General features: G+C 39.3%; 1 protein-coding gene across 1 annotated transcript in view; it reads left to right on the forward strand.

Moving 5' to 3' along the window:
- The window catches only part of Aplf (aprataxin and PNKP like factor), a 103,722-nt gene that overhangs the window by 72,112 nt on the left and 7,478 nt on the right, over window positions 1-24,132 (forward strand). Inside the window, exon 7 of the mRNA XM_045152205.1 lies at window positions 10,599-10,645. Coding sequence (XP_045008140.1) covers window positions 10,599-10,645 — 47 coding nt within the window. The remainder of the gene's footprint in view (window positions 1-10,598; window positions 10,646-24,132) is intronic.

Genomic DNA, 24,132 nt, shown 5'->3' on the forward strand with positions numbered 1-24,132 from the left:
CTGGGAGAAGATACTGGCAAGTCATTGTTCTGATAGAATGATCCTCCTGTCTATTCGAAATATGTAAATAGCTCAGTAGCAAGTAACTCCATACACTTAATTTTAAGTTGTACAAAGGATCTGAGTGGACATATATCAAATGAAGATAATCAAGTAACCAATAAGCACATGAAGATTGCACAGCAGTATCCATAAGAAAAATGCGAATGAACACTATAATGAGCCATTACCTCACACTTGTCAGGATGACTGCTATGAAAGTATGAAAGATACATACTAGCAAGAACATGAAGAAAAGCGAGCCCTTTTGTGTACTATTTGTATGAATGTAAATTAGAATAGCCATTATGGGAGACAGTATGAAGATTCCTCAGATTTAAAAAATGGAACTACTGAAGGGTTAATGAACCACTGACCTTGGAAGACCATCAGACTTTCCAGGACTATAGCATGGTAAAGGACATCTGTTACAAAGCAAGCTCATAACCCAAAGATCTGGCTTCAAGAGCTATCAGGCCACCTGGACAGGCAATTAGTAAACAAAAGAAAAGGCCTTACCTTCCTCCCATTCTTCTCTCTCAAAGACCCCCCTCCCATCTCTCACCTAAATACTCTCTCCCACATTTAAATGCAGCCATGGCATTTTCATCCTGGGAGAGCTGCTGTCTCTTCAATAAAGAACAGTCTGTGCTGGCTTTCTTTTTCTCTTGTATTTCTTTCTTGAGTCAATCCTAAATTCTAACAACTACTACAAGAGCCAGCAATCTGTTTGCTTGATATGTAGATTTTTATCTGCTTTAAAAGTTGTTTCTTTGGTACTGCTATTGGATTCCACACCCATCTCCTTCAGATAGCTGCTTTGGCAATACTAGGAAGGAGCTCCACAATAAACAGCTGGTAGCCCACTCAGTACTTGTCAAGCACTTCTAGTACTGCATTCTAAGAGTCCAGTGTGCACGTGCACACACGTTCTCTCTGCTGTCTGTGAGGCGAGGGCTGGACAGTGTGGTGTGTTCCTTACTTTTTACTGCCTTGTTTGGTACCTATGACAGTACCTTTCACAAATATTTACCTATGTTTTTCATACATCAATGTACTGACTGGAATACAAGCATTTTTCTTTCAGAAAATATAGGTTTGACAGTTTTTCAAATGATGTGTTATTTATTTTTCTATTTTCTACATTAAGTAGTGTTTGATTAACACATAAAACTTATATATATTAACTATACACATGATGCTTTGAAATACATATAAGAACAGCTAAATGTCACATACCATTTGGTAGTAAGGCTGTAGAAAATATATGCTTGCTAATTTTCAAGTATTCAGTTTGTTGCTACTACCCATGGTTACCACATTATATAATAGATTTTTTGATCCTTCTGTCTCAGCGAAATTTTGATATGCTTTCTGTTCTTCCTCTGTGAGATTTACGTCTGAAACACTTTCAGTTGCCTCTTTGTTGTGACCATTGTTATGGCTACGATTGCTGGCGTTGCCACTCGTGCCACTGCTGTCAGTGATATTGTGGCCATTGCTGCGGTGGCTCCATGACTGCTCTGCTGCCAGCTCTCTCCACTGCTGCCAGTCCTCTGCTGTCACTCTGCTGCTGCTCCGCTGCTCATCCTCACCCCGCCATGGCTCTCCTCCTGCTGCTGTCACTGCTGCTGCGTCTTCCTTCCTGTGTTCCCAGCTCAATCCAATGTACTCGTGATAGATTAGGCAAGACCACTTGAAAGAAGCCATTTATTGAGCCTAATTAAACAGGACCAAGAGGCACCAGACCTAGTTACAAAGTGACTCAAACAGCCTGCATATATAACCTGAAAGGGTGTGTTTGCACCAGTCACAGCAGTCCTTCTGTTAGGCCATCAAGGGAGGTCCTTCCTTCTGGACTAGGTAGAAATGGTTCTATGGGATTTTTAGCTAAGCTGTTTGAAACTGCTGTGGCTGGGGCTGCCCCTTGAGAGCAGAGGCTGTACTCTGTCTGGCAGTAATCACCTGAAGTTGTCATCTAAGGTATTCAAAGCAAACATGCTGCCATGCTGGCTGGCTGCTCGACTGACAGACTTTTGCTCAATGCTCCAGGGCACAAGGGATGGCTTCAACACTGTCAACTAGGGAGTCAAATGACCCCATCCTTCAAGTTATTATTTCTTCTTCTTATCCTCCTCCTCTTTCTCCTTTTCTTCCTCATCCTTATTACTATTTAATACAATCGGAAGTACTTGTAAGAATTTTTCATTGAGGCTAAGGTTGTAGCTCAGTTGACAGAGTGCTTGCTTGCTAGCATACTTGAAGCACTGGGTTCAGTCGCAAGTATCACATAAAATTGGGCATGCTGGCATACATACCTGTAATTCCAGCACACAGAAAGTGGAAGCAGGAGGTCCAGAAATTGAAGGTCATCATCAATTACATAGCAAGTTTGAGGCCAACCTGGGCTACATGGGGCCCTGTCTCCAGAAAGAAAAAAACAAACTGATCATTAACATTAGTGGTGATTTTAACAGTGCTCCACACTCGAAGTGAGTTAGAACACTCCATTCTGTATGTCTCTGTCTTAATTTTTTTGCATGTGGACATTCATTTTTCCTAGCATCACTTTTTAAAAAGTCTTTTTTCCCCAATGTGTATTTTTTGTGCCTTTGTTCAGGATCAGGTAGCTGTAGCTGCTTGGACTTATTTCTGGATCTTTTATTTCACTGGCATACATGTCTTATTTTTATGCCAATAGCATGCTATTACAGTCACTAGTGCTGTGTGGTATAGTTTGCAACCATGTACTATGATGCCTCTAACATTACTCCTTTGCTCAAGAATGCTTTGGGTAGTTAGAGTCTTTTGTGTTTTCCTATTCTAAGATTGTTTTCTAAGTGAAGAAGATTATTATTGGAATTTTGATGGGGATTGCATTGAAATCACAGTTTATTTATTTTAACTATTTATTTTGAAAACTATGAATTTGAGTAGTCTGTCTACTGGTGTCTTTTGCAGGCTCATTCTTCAGAGATTACTGTAGATGTCTTTGACCCCTTGGGCTACATTTATGCTTAGGTATTTTTTAAGCTATTAAGAATAGAATTATTTTTTTCCTGACTTCTTTTTCTACAAGTTCACTGTTGGTGTATAGATTTCTGCTGATTTTTGTACCATACTCCTTTGCTGAAACTGTATCAAATGTAAGATTCTTATGGTGAAGCTGTAGAGTCTTTTAGGTCATCACATCATCTGTAAACAGGGATAACTTGGCTTCTTCCTTTCCTGTTTGTATTTATTTCATTTCTTTTCTTGCTTTTTTTTTGTTGTTGTTGTTTTGGCTTTCAAGTATTATAGTGAGAAGTGTGATGAGAATACACAGCTTTATTTGTTCCTTATTTTAGAGGAAATGCTTTCAGTTTTTCCTCATTCAGTATAATGTCTTTCAATCACAATACACTCAAGTGGACACAGTGGACCAATCAGATTTGTGGTCTAACCAGTCAGGGGTCCTGGATATCATATAACATGTAGATACTGAGAAAGTTCTTTCTTCTTCTCAGCATTCAGTCATGTTCCTAGGATGGGAGGGGATTGTTTCCTGTCTGAGTCTGTGGGTTTAGGAGTCAAAGGTCCTTGCATTTTTCTATCTCTGTCTCTATCTCCATCTCCATCTCTATCTATCTCTAAAGAGTCCACAAGAAGAGGCAGATGCTAATCCACTGAGCTACAGGGGGAAGACATTGAGTAAGAACTATAAGAGTACCTTATACAATGACAAAATGATTAGAGTCAAAGAAGAGAATAGAAATCAGTTCCTATCTGGGTTACCACATAGGGAGGCTCGCAGAGTTCCAGGAGGGGCAAGGAGTGTGATTATTTTCAAGGGCTAAATTATAGAGTCATGGCACTGGTCACTGTATCCTCATTTTTTTTTCATTTTCTTGATATTGCATCTTCATGTTCCCTTTTTATCTCTTTAGCCTGTCACCCTATGTCAGCAATCTTCGTTAACTCCATTGGTTCCATTTCCTTACTTGGTTTTAAAGCCAAATAGTTACTTGAAATTTCTAGAGCAGTTTTTGAAGGTTGCTCCAATAATAATCAAGAGTCTTTAACTTTTCAACAATTCTGCTCAACTATTTAAGGGGAAAATGGGAGAAGGACAGTTTGGTACCTGTATCAGATAGCCTTACATTGCTAGGATGAACTTCCAGACCAAACACAGTTTATGAGTTGAAGAAAGGATTTATTTGAAGTTTACAGATTCAGGGGAAGTTCTACAATGGCAGAAGAAGCTGGCTTGCTTGCACAGGTCCAAACAGAGAGAGAGAAGAAGCCACCAGACACTACTAGCTCCAGAAGCTAGCTCACTTCATGGACTCCAGGCAAAGCTCAAGCACCTTGTATATCTTTAGACAGGAATTCCACATGTACCTCACACCTTAGGGCTAGACCCTAAGACTCTCCCACAGTGACACCTCCTCCAGCTAGGTGTCTGGAAATCTAAATTACAAGCTTTTAATAAACTCCTGAATCAATTGTGGGACTTTCATTATAGGCACCACATTTTGCTCCTGGCCCCCAATAGGTTCATAACCATCTCATATTGTATTTTGTGTTCAGTCCAAATTTAAAGATCCCCACAGTCTTTACCCACTTAATATAGTTTTAAAGTCCAAAGTCCCATCTGAAATTTAGAATAGTCTCTTAGTAGTGAGTCCTGTAAAATCAAAACAAGTTATGTATTTTTAACATATAAAGGCACAGAGTAAATGTTTTCAACTGCTTATAAGGCAAAGTTAGGAGAGACTGGAACAATGTAAGTTAATAACAATCAAGCAAACATCAAACATCTACAGTTCAAGTCCAACTTAACCAGTGACTGTCAGTCTGGGCTGAGCAGCCAGGGAAAACTTTCATCTCAAGACAACAACCTCCATGGTAGCCCTTGCACAGTCCGGTTATATCTAAACAGCTTTGGGTCTCCACTATAAACCATAGTCCATATTTCAATGGCTTTGTCAGCCTATTAGGGTCATCATGCCCTGCCTATATGCTCCATCTCAGCAGCAGGCCCTGGGACCATGTGTACTCCCTAAGCACTCCATGAATTTTTCATGTTTCCAAAATCAAAACCAGGTGTGTAGGACACAGCCATATTTTTTTTTTAATTTATTTGAGAGCGACAGACACAGAGAGAAAGACAGGTAGAGGGAGAGAGAGAGAATGGGCGCGCCAGGGCTTCCAGCCTCTGCAAACGAACTCCAGACGCGTGCGCCCCCTTGTGCATCTGGCTAATGTGGGACCTGGGGAACCAAGCCTTGAACTGGGGTCCTTAGGCTTCACAGGCAAGTGCTTAACCGCTAAGCCATCTCTCCAGCCCCACAGCCATGTTTTTAATTCAGGAGCAAAATAAATCATGACTTTAAGGAGCATGTTCCTTCTTTTTAGAGCGCCTCTCAAAAGTGTTTGCTTTGGGCTGGAGAGATGGCTTAGCGGTTAAGGTGCTTGCTTGCAAAGGCTAATGACCAAGGTTCAATTCCCCAATACCCATATAAGCTGTATGCTCAAGGTGGCACATGCATCTAGAGTTTATTTGCAGGGGCTGAAGGCCCTGACACACCCATTCTCTTTATCTGCCTCTCTCTCAAATAAGTCATAAAATAAAATATTTTTAAAGGTTTGTATTTTTATCATTCAGTTCTTCTGGGATAGGATCACCTCAGAATTTTCTCCATTGTTTTAATGTCAAGCAGTTGGGCCATCTTCCTTTTAAATGTTAATGTATTTGGCAATAGCAGCTTCATGAAGCAGTCTCTGTGTCAGTAAATTTTAAACTTGTTTTATTTTTTTTTCCATTTAAAATTTTAAATCCCATATCTTTAGCCAAGCTACCAGTCCATTACGAATTTAACCTTGATCAAACTCTCTGGGCTGGGGCAGCAGAATGTAGCCAGACCTAATGTCAGTAGCCCAGTTCCAACAATTTTTTTTTTTTTTTTTTAGTCTTTCCTTTCCCTTAGAAAGTTCATAAGTCAAGGCTTCAAATGCAGTTCTCTCTGTACTTAACATTTTCAAACTCTTATCAGAATAGTCCATAAAACTTGGCTTACCCTTCCAGAGGTATCTTCAGTGGTAAGCACCAAGTTTCTTATTCTTCCAACACACAAATTCTAAAAGAGCAAAATCCATATAACCAGATTCATCTCAGCAACTCTATTCCACTCCTGGTACCAATTAGCCTTATGTCTTTGGGGTAAACCTACAGATCAGGCACAGTTTATGAGAAAAAGGGGGGGGGGATTTATTTAAAGCTTACAGATCTAGGAAAAGTTCCATAATGACAAAAAAGAAAAAAAAAAAAGCTGGCTCACTTCCACAGGTCCAATCAAAAAGAAAAAAGCACCAAACCACTACTAGCACCACAAATACACTTCATAAACTGCAGGCAAGGTTCCGATGCATTGTATATCTTTAAACTGGAATTCCAAACCTACTCCCACATCTTAGGGTTGGACCCTAGGACCTGCCCACAGTGCTACCTCCTCCAGCCAGGCATATGAAGATCTAAATTGCAAGCTTTTAATAAACTCCTAAATCAACTGGAGGACATTCATTCTAACCACCATGGTACCTGAAGTAAAAATATTCACAAGGAGAAGAAACGACTTAAATCTCAATACAGAAGAAGGAGGAAGAAGAAGAGGAGGAATGGGGAGAGGGGAAGGAGGTGGCATCATGTAGAAAGCCAGCACTTGTTAGCTAAGGTTAAAGTTACTGCCCGGTATGCTTAAAGCCCTGAGTCTGATTCCCAGCTCTGCCTGCCACAGAAAATGAAGGAAAAAAAATGATAAAGTAACATTTAAAGAATCTCCATGAAGGTATCTTAAATTTTGGTGTTCTATTCTTTATACTTTCATAGGCTTGATTTTTTTAAAATAAAAATTAACCAAAAATTTCCCATCAACCACCTAGTAATCTTTTTTTTAAATTAATTAATTTATTTATTTGAGAGCACCAGACACAGAGAGAAAGACAGATAGAGGGAGAGAGAGAGAATGGGCATGCCAGGGCTTCCAGCCTCTGCAAACGAACTCCAGACGCGTGCGCCCCCTTGTGCATCTGGCTAACGTGGGACCTGGGGAACCGAGCCTTGAACCGGGGTCCTTAGGCTTCACAGGCAAGCGCTTAACCGCTAAGCCATCTCTCCAGCCCTATCTTTTTTACAGGTAAAGATGAAGAGTACTTTTGGTATTAATGCTACTCCTTCTTCGTTGTTCCTCCCACCACTCCCCGCTGCCCACATTGACTGTACTTTTAACAAGGATTGAGTTTTTCTAGTCACTGACTTGCACAAGTGTGTTCGGTAGAAAAAGATCTTCCCACAAATGGTTGGAGTTTGTTAGTTTTCAGCTCCCTGCATCCCATGTAAATTGTGTCTTTTTTCTCTAGCTTGAAGTTTCGTTCCTTAAGAAGGTCAGATTTAGGTTAATTAACCCACTACACAATCTTGTTTAGAATCTATTTCCACTTGTTAGAACTGTTGAACTATGACCCTAATTAACTGTGTGGCTGCACTTGTGCAATGCTTAATGCTTACTTATAGGAAAAAGCATGAGAACAGAAGAGATGTCAGTCATAAGGAATGCTCCTGACACCTGGCACAGGGCTGGCATGCAATAAGCACTCTGGTGTTTCTTGAACCAAGTCATGAAAGACTCATTGTGTGTTACCATAGTAAAGCAGCAGCATGAGTTGAATTCGGTTGTCTCTTCCTTTCCATGTGGGGAAACTTAAGCTTAGACATCTTGTGAAGAAGTGACTAAACGAGAGTTCTAATTGGATGTTTCTCGTTTCAATTACTATCTTCTTACTTTCAATAACATTCCTACCTATATAATATTTTTTGAGAGTCAGTTCACAAAAAAGGATATTTTATGACTATTTGAACAGTTTTTAATTACTCTTAGCTACACAGGGAAATCTGCCATCTCTTGCATTTTTCCTTGGTTTTATTATTGCTGTTTTAAAATTAAATGTCCTTTATTCAATATGATAGCTATATTTGTCACATGTGGCTATTTAAATTTAACTAAATTACCCAGGATAAAAGTCAAAATTCAGTTTCTTTACTCTGTTGTCCACATTTCAAGTTCTCAGTGACCACATGCAGTATCTCAGTACTGGTCAGCACAGACAGAGAAAAATTTTGACATCATAGAAACTTCGATTGGATAATGTTAAAATGATGTTGGGCATTTCAGTTGCAACTCTTGAAGATTCATTAGTCAAAGTCTATCAGAGAAAGTGGATTCCATCATAACATAAGCTTTCAAACAATATAATTGTTTGGATTTTATCACATAATTTAAATGTCTTCCTTCCTTCCTTCCTCCCTCCCTTCCTTCTTCCTTTTATTCTTTTCCTTTCTTTCTTTCTCTTTCCCTGTCTCTTTTCTCTCCCTCCCTCCCTCTCTCTCTCTCTCTCTCTCTCCCTCTTTCTTTCTTTCTTTCTTTCTTTCTTTCTTTCTTTCTTTCTTTCTTTCTTTCTTTTCTTTCTCTCTTTCTTTCTTTCTCTCTTTCTTTCAATGGGGTCATGTTCTAGCCCAGGCTGACCTGGAATTCACTATGTATGCTCAGACTGGCCTAAAACTCACAGTGATCCTTCTACCTCTGCTTCCTGGGTACTGGGATTGAAGGCATGTGCCATCATGCCTGTGTAAATGTATGTCTTTATAATGACTTCATATTGCCAAAAATAAATTACTTAGAAATGTAAAATATGGGCTGGAGAGATTGCTTAGTGGTTAAAGCACTTGCTTGAAAAGCCTAAGGACCCAGGATCAATTCCCTAGTACCCATGTTAGCCAGCTGTGCAAGGTGGCTTATATATCTGGAGTTCATTTGTAGTGGCTGGAGGCCCTGGCATACCCATTTTCTCTCTCTCCCTTTCTTCCTCTCTATCCCCCCAAATGAATAAATAATTAAGGAAAATATTTTTTGAAAAAAGTATAGCCAGGCATGGTGGTGCATGCCTTTAATCCCAGCACTAGGGAGGCAGAGGTAGAAGGATCACTGTGAGTTCAAGGCCAACCTGAGACTACACAGTGTATTCCAGGTCCTCCTGGATTAGAGGGTGACCCTACCTTGGAACAACAACAACAAAAAAAAAAAAAGTAAAATACTAGGCAACGTTAGAAACAAAGACACAGAAGTATTTTTGGATCTATATAATTCGAAATGATTTGTTTCACCCAATAATGTTTTTGGTATTTAAATATAAGAAGTGCTCCATAGCATCAGTGTTTGCATATTTAATCCCTAGTTTATGTTGCTGTTTCAGAAGGTTGTAGAGTCTTCAGAAAGTGGAGCCTTGCTTGAGGAAGTTTATTACTGGGGGGCAGACCTTGAGGTTTTATAGTCTAACCTTACTCTCTCTCTCTGTCTCTCTCTCCCTCTCTCCCTGACCCCTCATTCCCTACCTCCCTCTCTCTCTCTTTCTCTTTCCTCAGTGCTAGTAAGATGATGTGCTTCAGGTTTCCCTGTTTCTGCAATGCTTTTACCTCCATATAGACTCTTCCCCTTGGGCATGTGAGACTTTATTTCCATAGGTGCTTTTGGTTGGGTATTTTGTCCCAGAAACAAGAAAGTAACTGATACAGTGTCAAAGACATAAAAGAGAAAAATACTTTCAACATATAATTTTTATTATTTAATATTTTAAACACAAAGTATGCAGTCTTTAGCTGATCAGAAAGCAAAGATATTTTCATAGTAGTCCCATGATTTATAAATGGAAGATTTAATCATCTGGTTATTACAAAAACTTCTTTTTTTTTGAGGTCCAAGCTGTCCTGGAATTTACTCTGTAGTCTCAGAGTGGTCTCCACCTCACAGAGATACTCCTACCTCTGCCTCCTGAATGCTGGGATTAATGTCATGTGCCACCATGCCCAGCATAAAAACTTTCTAAATCCACTTTATGAATTTGCTTTGCCCTCCTTATTTGGTCATTTTCCAAGTTGAAAAGCACTAAATCTAATGTACAATAGGTGTCAGTAAATAATGTAGTCAAAAGGTAAATGCTGGGCTGGAGAGATGGCTTAGCGGTTAAGCGCTTGCCTGAGAAGCCTAAGGACCCCGTTCGAGGCTCGGTTCCCCAGGTCCCACGTTAGCCAGATGCACAAGGGGGCGCACGCGTCTGGAGTTCGTTTGCAGAGGCTGGAAGCCCTGGCGCGCCCATTCTCTCTCTCTCCCTCTATCTGTCTTTCTGTCTGTGTCTGTCGCTCTCAAATAAATAAATAAAAAATTTTTTAAAAAAAGGTAAATGCTGCTTGGCAGAGTGAGGAAGATTCTATCTGTAATTTCCAGCACTCAGGAGGCTGAGACAGGAGAATTATAAGTTTCAGGCCAGCATGGGCTACAGTGAGACCCTGTCATTTAAAAACCAAAGCAATAAAGAACAAAAACAACATTATAAAAATCCTCAAGCCTTTTCTAAAAAGAGGCTTACTGGGCCTACTTGCTAAGTGTGCTAGTTTAGTTAAATAGTTTTAATACTTTTCAGTAACTGGAAAAATTAGATCTTATTTTTGCTTCCTTTTCATTTTTCAGGAAGAATCCCCAGCACAAGGTAGAATATAGACATAGTACGCTTCCAGGTAAGTAAATATATTGCAGGGCACTCAAAATGAAACCTTTGTGAGTAATTCTCCTATTTAGTCCGTTATTACGCATATTATTACTCTTGGGAATTATTGTTCAATGATTTGAATGATTTTTCTGAGGTTGAAAAGTCATGAGGGACTAGAGAGCTGACATAGCTGGTAAGGGCGCTGCTGCACAAGTACGGAGACCTGAGTCTGACCCCTGCACCTGTGTAAGAAGCAGGCGTGGCTGCACAAGCCTGTAACACCTGCACTGAGAGGTGGTGGAGACAGGAGAATTCCCAGAGTTCCCTGGTAAACCAGCCCAACCAAAACAGCGAGGGAGCTCCGTGTTCAGTGAGAGACTCTTTCCGGGAAACAAGGTGGAAGAGCATTAAAGGAGGTATCTGATGTCTTCTTCCTCTGGCCTCTGCACACATGGGCACACAGCACGTGCATCTGCATGTGCTAATACTGCACACAAATGCAAACCCGGCACACATACTGCACATACATCAAAAATAAATAATATTAATATTAAAGTAATGAACTTTCAGAAGCTAGGTGCTTCACACTTGAAATCCCAGCACTTGGCAGTGCGAGACCTGTCTGAGCTACACAGCAGGACCCTTCCTCAAACAAAAAAAAGTGTTTTGTTATAGCAAATGTTTCCCTCCATCATTGCACAGTATGCATATATGAAAACAAAATCTCAAAGTGTGCCAGGCGTGGTGGTGCACGCCTTTAATCCCAGCACTCAGGAGGCAGAGGTAGGAGGATCACATGAGTTCGAGGTCACTCTGAGACTCCATAGTAAATTCCATGTCAGCCTGGGCTAGAGTGAGACTCCATCTCAAAAACAAAAACAAAACAACAACAACAAAAATTCTCAAAACAAGAACTATCTGCCAGAAAGCTACAAATACGCATTACATTGCATACTTTAACATTTCTGAACTTTCTTCACAGTTTGTTGTAATTATCATTGAAGTATTTTTAGAATGAAGAATATACTTTAGAACCATTAGATTTTTTTAAGAAAACTGCTATTATTCGACTGAAAAGCCAATTTTTCTTTTTCTTTTTAAAAATAGTTTATTATTTATTTGGCAGAGAGAGAGAAGAGAGAGAGACAATGAGTACCCCAGGGCCTGCAGCTGCTGTAAACAAACTCCAGACACATGCGCCTCATTGAGCGTCTGGCTTATGTGGGTCTTGGGGAATCAAACCTGGGTCCTCTGGCTTGCAGGCAAGCACCTTAACCACTAAGCAATTCCTTCAGTACCAGTTTTTCTTTCTTTTATTCCCACTTTAAATCATATAAAAACTTTATTTGCTATTTAAACGTGTTGACAGCTTATTATGAGTGGGTTAAGTGAATTACTGTCAGGCACAAGCAAATTTAACTTATGTGTCCTACAAAATCCTTCTCTTGAGTTCTCTGTGATAAGGCAAAGGACAACAACAAAAAACACAAGGATTGAAAACCTTAACAATATGCACAAGTACATAAACATATTGCTTATTTATTTATTTTGCAATGTAGGGTTTCTCTCAAGCCTATAGTGACTGTAACTCACTCTGTAGTCTCAGCCTGGCCTTGAACTCACAGAAAACCTCAGATTTCAGCCTTTTAAGTGCTGCTATTAAAGCTGTATCCTACTATGCCTTGCTTTTAAATATATGTAACAGTGATATTAAGTTATTGAAAATGGGTTAACACTATATTTAAAATAATTCATTTTTGTTCTTTTAGGTTTAAGATGAAAGTCCTTGTTCATGCTTGCTATAATAGCTAATAGATATTCTTTCTTATTTTTTTTAATTAGTTTTGTATTCAGCAAATACAGGCAGTTTGGTACCATTATTAGGCTCATCCATGACCTACTCCCCCCATTGGCCCCTCCTTGTTGAGGTATATGGATCGTGCATTGTGGATTTAGCCCACAGTTATGGGTAAGATAAATGTCTCTGCATATCATGACCCAACATGTGGCTCTGACATTCTTTCCAACCCCTCTTCCGCAAAATTTCTCTGAGCCATGTTGGGTTCATTTTTGGGGAGGGAAGATGTAGAAGATTTAGGTAAGACGTGATCCTACCCTCTCCAGTGTCTTGTGTTTCAGGTGATTCCTGTAAGGGCCTGGTGAAGGTTCAGCCATTTAGTCTGCCTTTTAGGAAGTAGAATTTTATGATACCATTGCCGTTTGGGTCTAGATTTGTGTTTCCCACCCCTTTGATGCCCTCTCCTCCCTCCCCAACCATCCTAGTGTTTAGTCCACGAGATGCTTGCTGGGTATGTAAGGTACCTTGGGTAGATTCAAGTTAGGTGCTATAGATGAGTGAGACTATGTGGTGATTTTTTTTTTTCTGTGATTGGGTCAGTTCACTGAGAATGATCTGTTCCAGGTTCAGCCATTTTTCTTCAAATTTCTTTGTGTCATTTTTTCATACTGCTGTATAGAATTCCATTGTGTAGATATACCACATCTTAGTTATCCAATCTTCTAGTGATGGACATCTGGATTGATTCCAGCTCTTAGCTATTACGAATTGAGCCGCTACAAACATGGTTGATCAAATCTCTCTGGCCTGTGGTTTGAAGGTTTTAGGGTAGATGCCCAGTAAGGGAATAACCGGGCCTGTTGGTATCTCTATAGTCAGCTTTTTCAGGAGTCTTCATATTGCTTTCCAAAGTGGCTGTACCATGCTATATTCCCACCAACAGTGGATGAATGTTCCTACTTCTCCACATCCTCACCAGCATTTATTTTCATTTGATTTTTTGATGTTTGCTATCCTTATTGGGGTAAGGTGGAATCTCATAGTTGTTTTAATTTGCATTTCTCTGATGATTAGGGATGATGAACATTTTCTTAAGTGTGTGTTTGCCATTTGTATTTCTTCCTCTGTGGAATGCCCGTTCAGCTCTTTGCCCCATTTTGTGAGTGGGGTGTTTGACTTCTTACTGTTTAGATTTTTGAGTTCTTTGTAGATTCTAGAGATTAGGCCTCTATCAGTTGGATAACCCGCAAATATTTTCTCCCATTCTGTGGGTAGTCTACTGGCTTTGATTATTGTATGCTTGTCTGAAAAGAAACTCTTTAGCTTCATGTAATCCCATTGGTTGAGTGACTGTTTAAGATTGTGATCTACTGGGGTTTTGTTCAGGAAGTTTTTTTCCATTCCTATATCATGGAAAGTACTTCCTAAATTTTCTTCCAGTACTAGTTGAGTTTCTGGTCTTATATTGAGACCTTTGATCCATTTGGATTTGAGTGTAGTGCATGGTGAAATGTGTGGATCAAATTTTAGTTTCCTGCATGTGGTTATCCAGTTTGTCCAGCACCATTTGTTGAAGATGCTGTCTTTTTTCCAGCCTATATTGTTTGGGCCTTTGTCGAATATCAAGTAGCTGTAATTGCTTGACCCAAAGTCCGGGTCCTCAAGTCTATTCCATTGGTCTATACTCCTGTTTTTATGCCAGTATCATTCTGTTTTTATTACTATGGCTTTGTAATATAGCTTTAGATCAGGTATGGAGATGCCACCAGAGGTATTTCTTTTGCTGAGGATATGTTTGGATATGTGAGGCCTTCTGCCTTTCCATATGAAATTTGAGATCATTTTTTCTATCTTTGTGAAGAACACTGTAAAGATTTTAATTGGAATTGCATTGAATCTATATATTGCCTTTGGTAGGACTGTCATCTTCTCAATGTTAATTCTGCCTATCAAGGAGCATAGAAGGTCTTTCCATTTTCTCAAGTCTTAGAGTGTTTTTATATTTTTGTTGTATAGATCTTTCACTTCCTTGGTTAATGTTATTACAAGGTATTTTAATTTTTTTGTTGCTATTGAAAATGGACTATGTACCTTATTTCTTTCTCTGTATCTTCCTCATTTGCATATAGAAATGCTACTGAATTTTGTGCATTGATTTTGTACTTACATATATACAATATCAACCTATTAAGTACCCTCCTCCCTTCCTTTCTCTTCCCTTTATGTCTCCTTTTTAACTTACTGGCCTCTGCTACTAAGTATTTTCATTCTCATGCATAAGCCCAGTCATCTGTAGCTAGGATCCACATATGAGAGAGAACATGGGCCTGGGTTACCTCACTTAGTATAATCCTTTCCAGGTCCATCCATTTTTCTGCAAATTTCATAACTTCATTTTTTTTTTTACCGCTGAGTAGAACTCCATTGTATAAATGTGCCACATCTTCATTATCCACTCATCAGTTGAGGGACATTTAGGCTGGTTCCATTTCCCAGCTATTATAAATTGAGCAGCAATAAACATGGTTGAGCACGTACTTCTAAGGAAATGAGATGAGTCCTTAGGATATATGCGTAGGAGTGTTATAGCTGGGTCATATAGTAGATCAATCTTTAGCTGTTTTAGGAACCTCCACACTGATTTCCACAATGGCTGGACCAAATTGCATTCCCACCAGCAGTGTAGAAGTGTTCCTCTTTTTCCACATCCCCGCCAACATTTTTGATCATTTGTTTTCATGATGGTGGCCAATCTGACAGGAGTGAGATGGAATCTCAATGTAGTTTTAATCTGCATTTCCCTGATGGCTAGTGACATAGAACATTTTTTTAGATGCTTATATGCCATTCATATTTCTTCCTTTGAGAATGCTCTATTTAGCTCCATAGCCCATTTTTTGATTGGCTTGTTTGATTCCTTATTAGTTAACTTTTTGAGTTCGTTGTATATCCTAGATATTAATCCTCTATCAGATATATAGCTGGCCAAGATTTTTTCCCATTCTGTAGGTTGCCTCTTTGCTTTTTTCACTGTGTCCTTTGCAGTGCAAAATCTTTGTAATTTCATGAGGTCCCAGTGATTAATCTGTGGTTTTATTGCCTGAGCGGTTGGGGTTGTATTCAGAAAGTCTTTGCCAAGACCAATATGTTGGAGGGTTTCCCCTACTTTTTCCTCTAGCAATTTCAGAGTTTCAGGTGTGATGGTAAGGTCTTTAATCCATTTGGACTTAATTCTTGTGCATGGAGAGAGAGAAGAATCTATTTTCATCCTTCTGCAGATATATATCCAGTTTTCCCAACACCATTTGCTGAAGAGGCTGTCTTTTCTCCAATGAGTATTTTTGGCATTTTAATCAAATATCACGTGGCTATAGCTACTTGGGCTTACATCTGGGTCCTCTATTCTGTTCCACTGATCTACATGTCTGTTTTTGTGCCTGTACCATTCTGTTTTTGTTACTATGGCTCTGTAGTATAGGTTAAAATCAGGTATGGTCGTACCACCAGCCGTATTTTTGTTGCTCAGTATTATTTTAGGATATTCGAGGTTTTTTGTGATTCCAAATGAATTTTTGAATTTTTTTTCTATTTCCATGAAGAACGCTTTTGGAATTTTGATAGGGATTGCATTAATTGTGTAGATTGCTTTTGGTAAGATTGCCATTTTCATAATATTGATTCTTCCAATCCAGGAACAGGGGATGTTTCTCCACTTTCTATTGTCTTCTGCAATTTCTCACTTGAGTGTTTTAAAGTTCTCATTGTAGAGATTCTTTAATTCCTTGGTTAGGTTTATTGCAGGGTACTTTATTTTTTTTGATGCAATTGTGAATGGGAGTGATTCTCTGATTTCATCCTCTGTGTGTTTGTTGTTAGCATATATGAAGGCTACTGATTTCTGTGTATTTATTTTGTATCCTGCTACATGGCTGTAGGTTTTGATCAGCTCTAACAGTTTTGTGCATTGATTTTGTATCCTGCTACTTTGCTATAGGAGTTAATCACCTTCAGGAGTTTTGGGATGGAGTCTCTCAAGTCTCTTACATATACAATCATGTCATCAGCGAATAGAGCTAACTTAACTTCTTCCTTTCCAAATTGTATCCCTTTTATTTCCTTCTCCTGTCTTATTGCTTGAGCTAGGATTTCCAGTACTATATTGAAAAGCAGAGGTAAGAGAGGACAACCCTGTCTTGTTCCTGATCTTAATGGGAATTCCTCCAGTCTCTCTCCATTAAGTATTATTTGGGCCTTTGGAGCTTTGTATATTGCCTTTATGATGTTAAGATATGAACCAACCATGCCAATTCTCTCCAATGTTTTGATCATGAAGTGATGTTTTAGCTTGTCAAAGTCCTTTTCTGCATCTATTGAAATGATCATTTGCTTTTTTTTTTTTTTTTGTCCACAAGTGCAAAATATGCTTTATTTCAGGTACAAAAACAACATGGCAGTATGACAATTGAAATTTCTATGGCCACCTCCCCATGACCTGTCACACACATATCTCACTGATCTGGGTCACCACAATAGTTACCCCACCACCACTGTTAGCAAATACCCCAGCTGGAGGAAGGTTGATCATTTGCTTTTTGTGTTTAACTTTATTTATGTGGTGTATTACATTGACAGATTTCCATATGTTGAACCACCCTTGTGTTCCTGGGATGAATCCCACTTGGTCAAGGTGGATAATGCTTTTGATGTGTTGTTAGATTCAGTTTGCAAGGATTTTGTTCAGGATCTTTGCATCTAAGTTCATTAGGGAAATAGGCCAGTAGTTTTCTTTTCTTGTGGCATCTCTGCCTCGTTTTGAAATTAGGGTGATACTAGCTTCATAAAAGGAATTGGATAGCTTTCCCTGTTCTTCAATTGTGTGGCACAGTTTTAGGAAGATTGGTTTGATTTCTTCCATGAAAGTTTGATAGAATTCAGCTGAGAAGCCATCTGGTCCTGGACTCTTCTTTTTGGGGAGGTTTTTTATTACTTTTTCAGTCTCCATGAGTGTGATGGGTTCATTGAGGTGATTAATCTGCTCTGAGTTTAGCTTTGATAGATGGTATGCGTCCAGGAATTTATCCATCTCCTCCATATTATCCAGTTTTGTGGAGTAGAGGTTTTTGAAATAAGTACTGATGATTCTCCCAATTTCACTTATGTCTGTTTTGATCTCTCCTTTTTCATTTTGAATTTTGTTAATTTGAAGCCTCTTCCTTTTTTGCTTGATCAAATTGGCCAGGGGTTTGTCAATCTTGTTTATTTTTTCAAAGAACAAGCTCTTTGTTTTGTCAATTGTCTTAATTGTTTCCTTGGTTTCCAATTCATTAATTTCTGCTCTGATTTTAATTATTTCTTTCCTTCTGGAGCTCTTTGGGTTGGATTTTTCTTGTTTTTCCAATGCCTTTAGGTGGATGGTTAGGTTGGTGATTTGGGGTCTTTCTGTCTTTTTTTATGAAGGCATTGAGTGCTATGACTTTTCCCCAGAGGAATGCCTTTATTGTGTCCCATATGTATTGGTATGATGTGTCCTCATTGTCATTCAATTCCAGGAATTTTGCAATTTCCTTTTTTTTATTTCATCCACTATCCATTTATTGTTTAAAAGTGTGCTGTTCAGTTTCCAGGTGCCATTGGGATTCTTGGTGGGTCTTTTGTTGTTGATATCTAGAAATACAGCATTGTGATCTGATATCATGCAGGGAATTATGTCAATTTTCCTAAATATGTGTAGGCAGTCTTTGTGACCCAGTATATGGTCTATTTTAGAGAATGTTCCATGGGCTCCTGAGAAGAATGTGTAGTCTGTGGATTTGGGATGAAAAGTTCTGTAGATGTCTGTTAGGTCTAAGTGATCTATGGTTTTGTTGAGCTCTCTTACTTCCCTGTTGAGTTGCTGTTTGGATGATCTGTCTATTACTGATAATGGTGTGTTGAAGTCCCCAGCTATGATGGTATTGGTGGTTATTTCTATTTTATTGTCAAGTAGGTTTTGTTTTATGAACTGTGGTGCCCCTGTGTTTGGTGCATACAGATTTATGATTGTAATATCCTCTAGATGGATCATTCTCTTGATAAGTAGGAAGTAGCCTTCTTTGTCTTTTTTGATTATTTTTGGTTTGAACTCTATTTTATCTGAAATTAATATAGCTACACCTGCTTCTTATTCCCATTTGCTTGGAATATTGATTTCTACCCTTTTACCCTGAGGAGGTATCTGTCTTCAGTTTTGAGGTGGGTTTCTTGAAGGCAACAGATTGAGGGGTCTAATTTTTTGATCCATCCTGTTAGCTTGTGTTTCTTGATGGGTGAATTAAGGCCATTAATATTTAGGGTAATGACTGTGAGATTTGATTTGATCCCTGCCATATTGGCATGGTAGATGTATGTTGGTGTTTTCATGGGCTTTGAAGTTTTTGTGCCTACTCATGAGTTTGGTTATTGTGATCTGCTTCTTGTAGGCATTTGAGGTTGGTTATTTGTTTCTTCTCTCTGAAAAATTTCCTGAAATGCTCTCTGTAGGTTTGGTTTTGTGTTCATATAATTGTAAAGCTGAATTTTGTCATGGAAATTGTTTCTTTCACCATCTATTATGAGGGATACTTTTTCCGGGTAGAGTAGTTTGGGTTGGAAGCCATAGGTTCTTAGACTTTGGAGGGTTTCATTCCAGGCCCTTCTAGCTTTCAGGGTTTCCATTGAGAAGTCTGAGGTAGTTCTGATGGGGTTACCTTTGAAAGTGGTGTGCTGTTTTTCCTTAGCTGCTTTTAGGATTTTCTCTTTGGTGTCAATGTTTAGAGTCTTCATGACAATATGTCTTCGAGAGGTTCTCCCTTGGTCCGATCTGTTTGGAGTTCTGTTGGCTTCTTGTATCTTGATTGGCCTTTCTTTTAAGAGACTGGGGATGTTTTATTCAATTATTTTGTTAAATAAGTTCTCCATGCCTTTGGTCTGAAATTCTTCTCCTTCTGGTATTCCAGTGATTCTGATATTAGGACGTTTAAGTGTATCCCACAATTCCCTCATGTTCTGTTCACAGGAACTTTTGAACTTACTGAAATTTTTGAACTCTTTTTTTTTTTTAAATTTTTTTTGTTCATTTTTTATTTATTTATTTGAGAGCGACAGACACAGCGAGAAAGACAGGTAGAGGGAGAGAGAGTGAATGGGCGCGCCAGGGCTTCCAGCCACTGAACTCCAGACGCCTGCGCCCCCTTGTGCATCTGGCTACCGTGGGGCCTGGGGAACCGAGCCTCGAACCAGGGTCCTTAGGCTTCACAGGCAAGCGCTTACCCGCTAAGCCATCTCTCCAGCCCAATTTTTGAACTCTTGAACTGTTTCTTCCATCTTGTCTTCCAGATCAGAGTTTCTATCCTCCACTTCGCTGACTGTATTCTTGAGAGCCTCTAGAGAGTTTTGGACTTGTTCAATTACGTTTGCATTTTCTACTACTTTTCTACGTATCATTTCCATCGCCCTGTCAAGCTCCCTTTTCACATCATTTTCTGATTTTCTTGATGATTCTTGGAATTCATCCTTGCATTTCCTTATGTCTTCATTTATTATGGCCAGCTGATTTTTAATTTCCTCTTTTTTTTTTCACTCTCCCTCAAACTCTAAACTCTTTTGAACTACCCCCAATCTCTTGCCAATTTATTCTAGCTTAGTGATGGTAGCAATCAGTCCTTTGTTGTTTTCCTGCAAGTTCTACCAATAGGTTGGTCAGGGTTTCATTGCTCATAGCTTCAATTTGATGTTCTGGTCCTAATGACTCTTCTATGTTTTGGTTAGATGTATTCATTGTAGGACTTGGTGATCTAACTGGATTATCTTGCATTTGATTTTTCATGTTATTTCTTTTGCATTGTGGTCTGCCCATGACAGTGTATGGGGAGGTAGGTGGGTGGATCAGCCTGAGCTCCAATGCAATGGGAATCTGTAGCAGCCTGGGGCACTTGCCAAGCAGCCTGGGCTTTGGCTCCCACTTGCCAAAGCCACCTATCTACTGCCTGAGAGGGGCGCCAAAGTTGCCTGAATTCTCAAGCAGTAATGTGCCAAAGCTGCCTGTGTTCGAGCTTGGAGGGGGACTGAGGCACCAAGCCCTGAAGCTCCAAACTCTGGCTGGGTTCACTGGGACTCAGAAACACTCTACACTCCCCTGCCACAGGAGAATGGGGGATGGCCCACGCGACAGACAGGTAGGGGATGGCACCTGAGCTGGCGCAAGCGAGAGACACAGTCTGGGCTTGTGTGGCAGTTGCTGTGGGACTGAGCTCGGTGAACGTGCAGCAGCAGGAGCAGTAATGTCAGCAGGTGTGCAGAGCAGTTTAAGCTTCTGCACACAGGGATCTATCCGCGTGCGATTGGCATGCAATCGGAGCACGGCGGCGGGGTGCAGTGGCTATTTGGTAGGAGGGGTGGTCTACTTGCCTGCGAGGGGGTCTGCAACTCCCTGTTTAACCCCCCTCTGTGACATGCCACTGTCAAGAAGACCCAGAAAACCCTTAATTTCTTATCTTTCTTTCCTTGGGATTTGCAGTGCAGCTAGGCAGTGGCCATCTTGGCCGGAAGTCCCCAGTTTTTCTTAATAACAAAAAGTTCAGGTATTTTGGGACACAGTTTTTCTTATACATAGTAATTCTGTCTTACTTATCTAAAGTTTTGCTTTCCTCTGTTTCTGCTATCTGAAGTTAACCTTGATATAAAAGTTTACAATAGAAAATGTCCAGAAATAAACAATTCATAATTTCAATAGTTTTAACTAAATTTTGGGGCATATTACTTTATTTAATTTCATTATTGTATTGTTAATAATATATTAATCAGTTGTATTGGAAAATTCTCCTTCCTTAACCCTACTCCACAGTACTAGGGAAGGAACCCAGGGCCTTGTGCTAGGCAAGTGCTTTGCCATTGAGCTACATGCCCAGCCCTGGGTTTGTCCTTATAGTACAACTTCCTCTGCAAAAGTATAGAAATCTAATGTTATCATATCCTGATATCAAATGGGTAATAACATGTGGACTTAAATATTGAGTTTACTACTTAAAGTTGTTTTTCACCATCATGATAGTGAAGTATCGTTCAGCAGTTTTTAATAATAAAGACAGTGAATTTCCTTGAATTGGCCTTCAATTAGTCAAGTTGTCAGTCCATTTTCACATTGCTTCACTGATTGTTAGAGAAACTGAAGATTCTTCCTTTGACTTTGAGATGATCATGTTAGATAGAATTGTCAAGGATCTTTAGGATCATTTAATCACTTTATTCATAGATTTAAAGAAATTAATTGCTTTAGATAAAGTGGTATTTATCATCATTGGCTTATTTATGACACAGATGTTTGGACTTCTGTCACCTAGTTTAACCTTGTCATTCTAGCCGTGCTCTTTTTCAGGACTAACTTTTACAGTGGCGGTGGGAATGGCCAGGTAAATAAGAATTGCAGTAACTTGCAGCAAAAAACCTGTACACATTATTGGTGATGATTGAGAAGAAACAAGCTCACTTCTGATTATGCAGAGCCACTCAGCAATTATATTTCTTTTTAAAAATTATTTTATTTTTATTTATTTAACAGAGAAAGAGGGAGAGAGTGAGAAAGAGAGAGAATGGGCATGCCAGGGCCTCCAGCCACTGCAAATGAACTTGAGATGCATGTGCCCCCTTGTGCATATGGCTAACATGGGTCCTAAGGAATCGAACCTGGGTCCTTTGGCTTTGCAGGCAAATGCCTTAACTGCTAAGTCATTTCTCCAGAACTTATATTTATTTTTTATTATTTTTATTTGTTGTTTGACTTTTTCAGACAAATATATGTTGTAATTAGATCGTATAAAACCTCCATTGCCCCTCATGCCCCCCTCATTCCTGCTGAATCTCTTCCTTCCTCCCCCCATGCACACTAGGTATAATACAGGTTACAGTTCTCTAAACTCTTTACCTCTTTTTTGTCTTTGTTCCTTCCTCCCTTTCTTTGTTTTCTTCTTCACCTTCTCCTTCTTTTCCTCTTCCCCTTCCTCCTCCTTCTTTCTTTTTCCTCTTCTCCTCCTCTTTTCTTTTGAGGCTGGATCACTATAGCCCAGGCTGACCTGGAACTTACTCTGTGTCCCAGGTTGGCCTCAAAATCATGGTAGTCCTCTTACCTCAGCCTCATGTATTATGATTTAAACATGCACCACCATACCTGGCTAATGCTATAAACTTAATTTAAAGACACATTATGTTGTTTAATTCTGTGCACAGATAACTTCCAGTGGATTTTTGAAGTCACAACTACAAAAACTAAAATTACAAAATTGTATTTTGTTATCTAGTTAGTGAAAAGGCTACTATTGGGTTTTCAGTTATCTATCCATATATATATCTATCATTGGTTTAACTACCTAACTAATCATTTTGTGGTACCATAGACATTTTTATAGCAGTGGTATTTTTGTGCAATATGGGAGTCATGGCTGGAGATCTCCTTCGATGTGACTCAGGACTGAGTTTCCCATTTTTCTAATTGAAAAGTGTCCTTGTATGAGAATGTTTCTTTGAAGTTAGCAAGTGGTACTATATCAAGCTTTATGGAAACTACCAGTTTCATCACTTTAAATGCATGTCCATAGCTATCATACTGTTTCAGTTTGCACAGTTAAAGAATATATGTGGAGTTTTTTCCTTTACATTTAGTGTTTTTCATATTCCTTTTGCATAAAACATTTTTTATAGTGGAGACATTTTATTCATAGGTTAAGTTTAATTACCTCTATGGCACAGTTTCACTAAAAGACAGAGATAGTTCTTTAGAAACATCTTCAGATACTAACAATAAAGAACAAAAATGTAAATTCTAAGTGGGGCCTGAGAGATCGCTCAGTGGTTAAGGTACTTGCCTGCAAAGCTTAACTACCTTGGTTCAATTCCCTAGTGCCCACAGTGGTACATGTATCTGGAGTTCATTTGCAGTGGCTAGGGGCCCTGGCCTGCCCATTTATATTCATTCTCTTTCTCTTTCTTTCTCTTGTGCATGTTCACTCTCACTCTTTCTTTCTTCCTCTTTCTCCCTCCTTGCAAATAAATGGATAAAATTTTTTTTTAATTATTTATTTATTTATTTGAGAGCGACAGACACAGAGACAAAGACAGATAGAGGGAGAGAGAGAGAATGGACGCGCCAGGGCTTCCAGCCTCTGCAAACGAACTCCAGACGCGTGCGCCCCCTTGTGCATCTGGCTAACGTGGGACCTGGGGAACCGAGCCTCGAACCGGGGTCCTTAGGCTTCACAGGCAAGCGCTTAACCGCTAAGCCATCTCCCCAGCCCATAAAATATTTTTAAAACATCCTAAATATCATTTGCATTGTGTAAGATTTAAAATTGCTAATTGAATCTACTTATAACACAGTCCATGAATTGAATTGGTTTCACAAGAATAATCATGTGTCAGCATTTAAAACTATATTAGCAAGTTTATACCTGTTCTGGTGGTGCATTCCTGTTGTCCAATCACCTCGGAGGCTGAGGCAGAAGAATCATGATTCCTGACACCAGTCCAGGCTACACAGCAAAACCCGTGTGTAGAAGCTGCAAAAAATAAAAGTATTCTGTAGGCACACAGTTGAACTCCAGGGCTGTCTTTACTTTCACATCAAAATGTTGTCTCTTTATTAAAACCGCAATTTAAGAAGCCATTCTTAAGAGATTTGTGGATAAAATTTAACTGACAATGACTTTGAA

The sequence above is a fragment of the Jaculus jaculus genome, chromosome 6 (assembly GCF_020740685.1).
Source record: "Jaculus jaculus isolate mJacJac1 chromosome 6, mJacJac1.mat.Y.cur, whole genome shotgun sequence".
NCBI classification, from domain to species: domain Eukaryota; kingdom Metazoa; phylum Chordata; class Mammalia; order Rodentia; family Dipodidae; genus Jaculus; species Jaculus jaculus.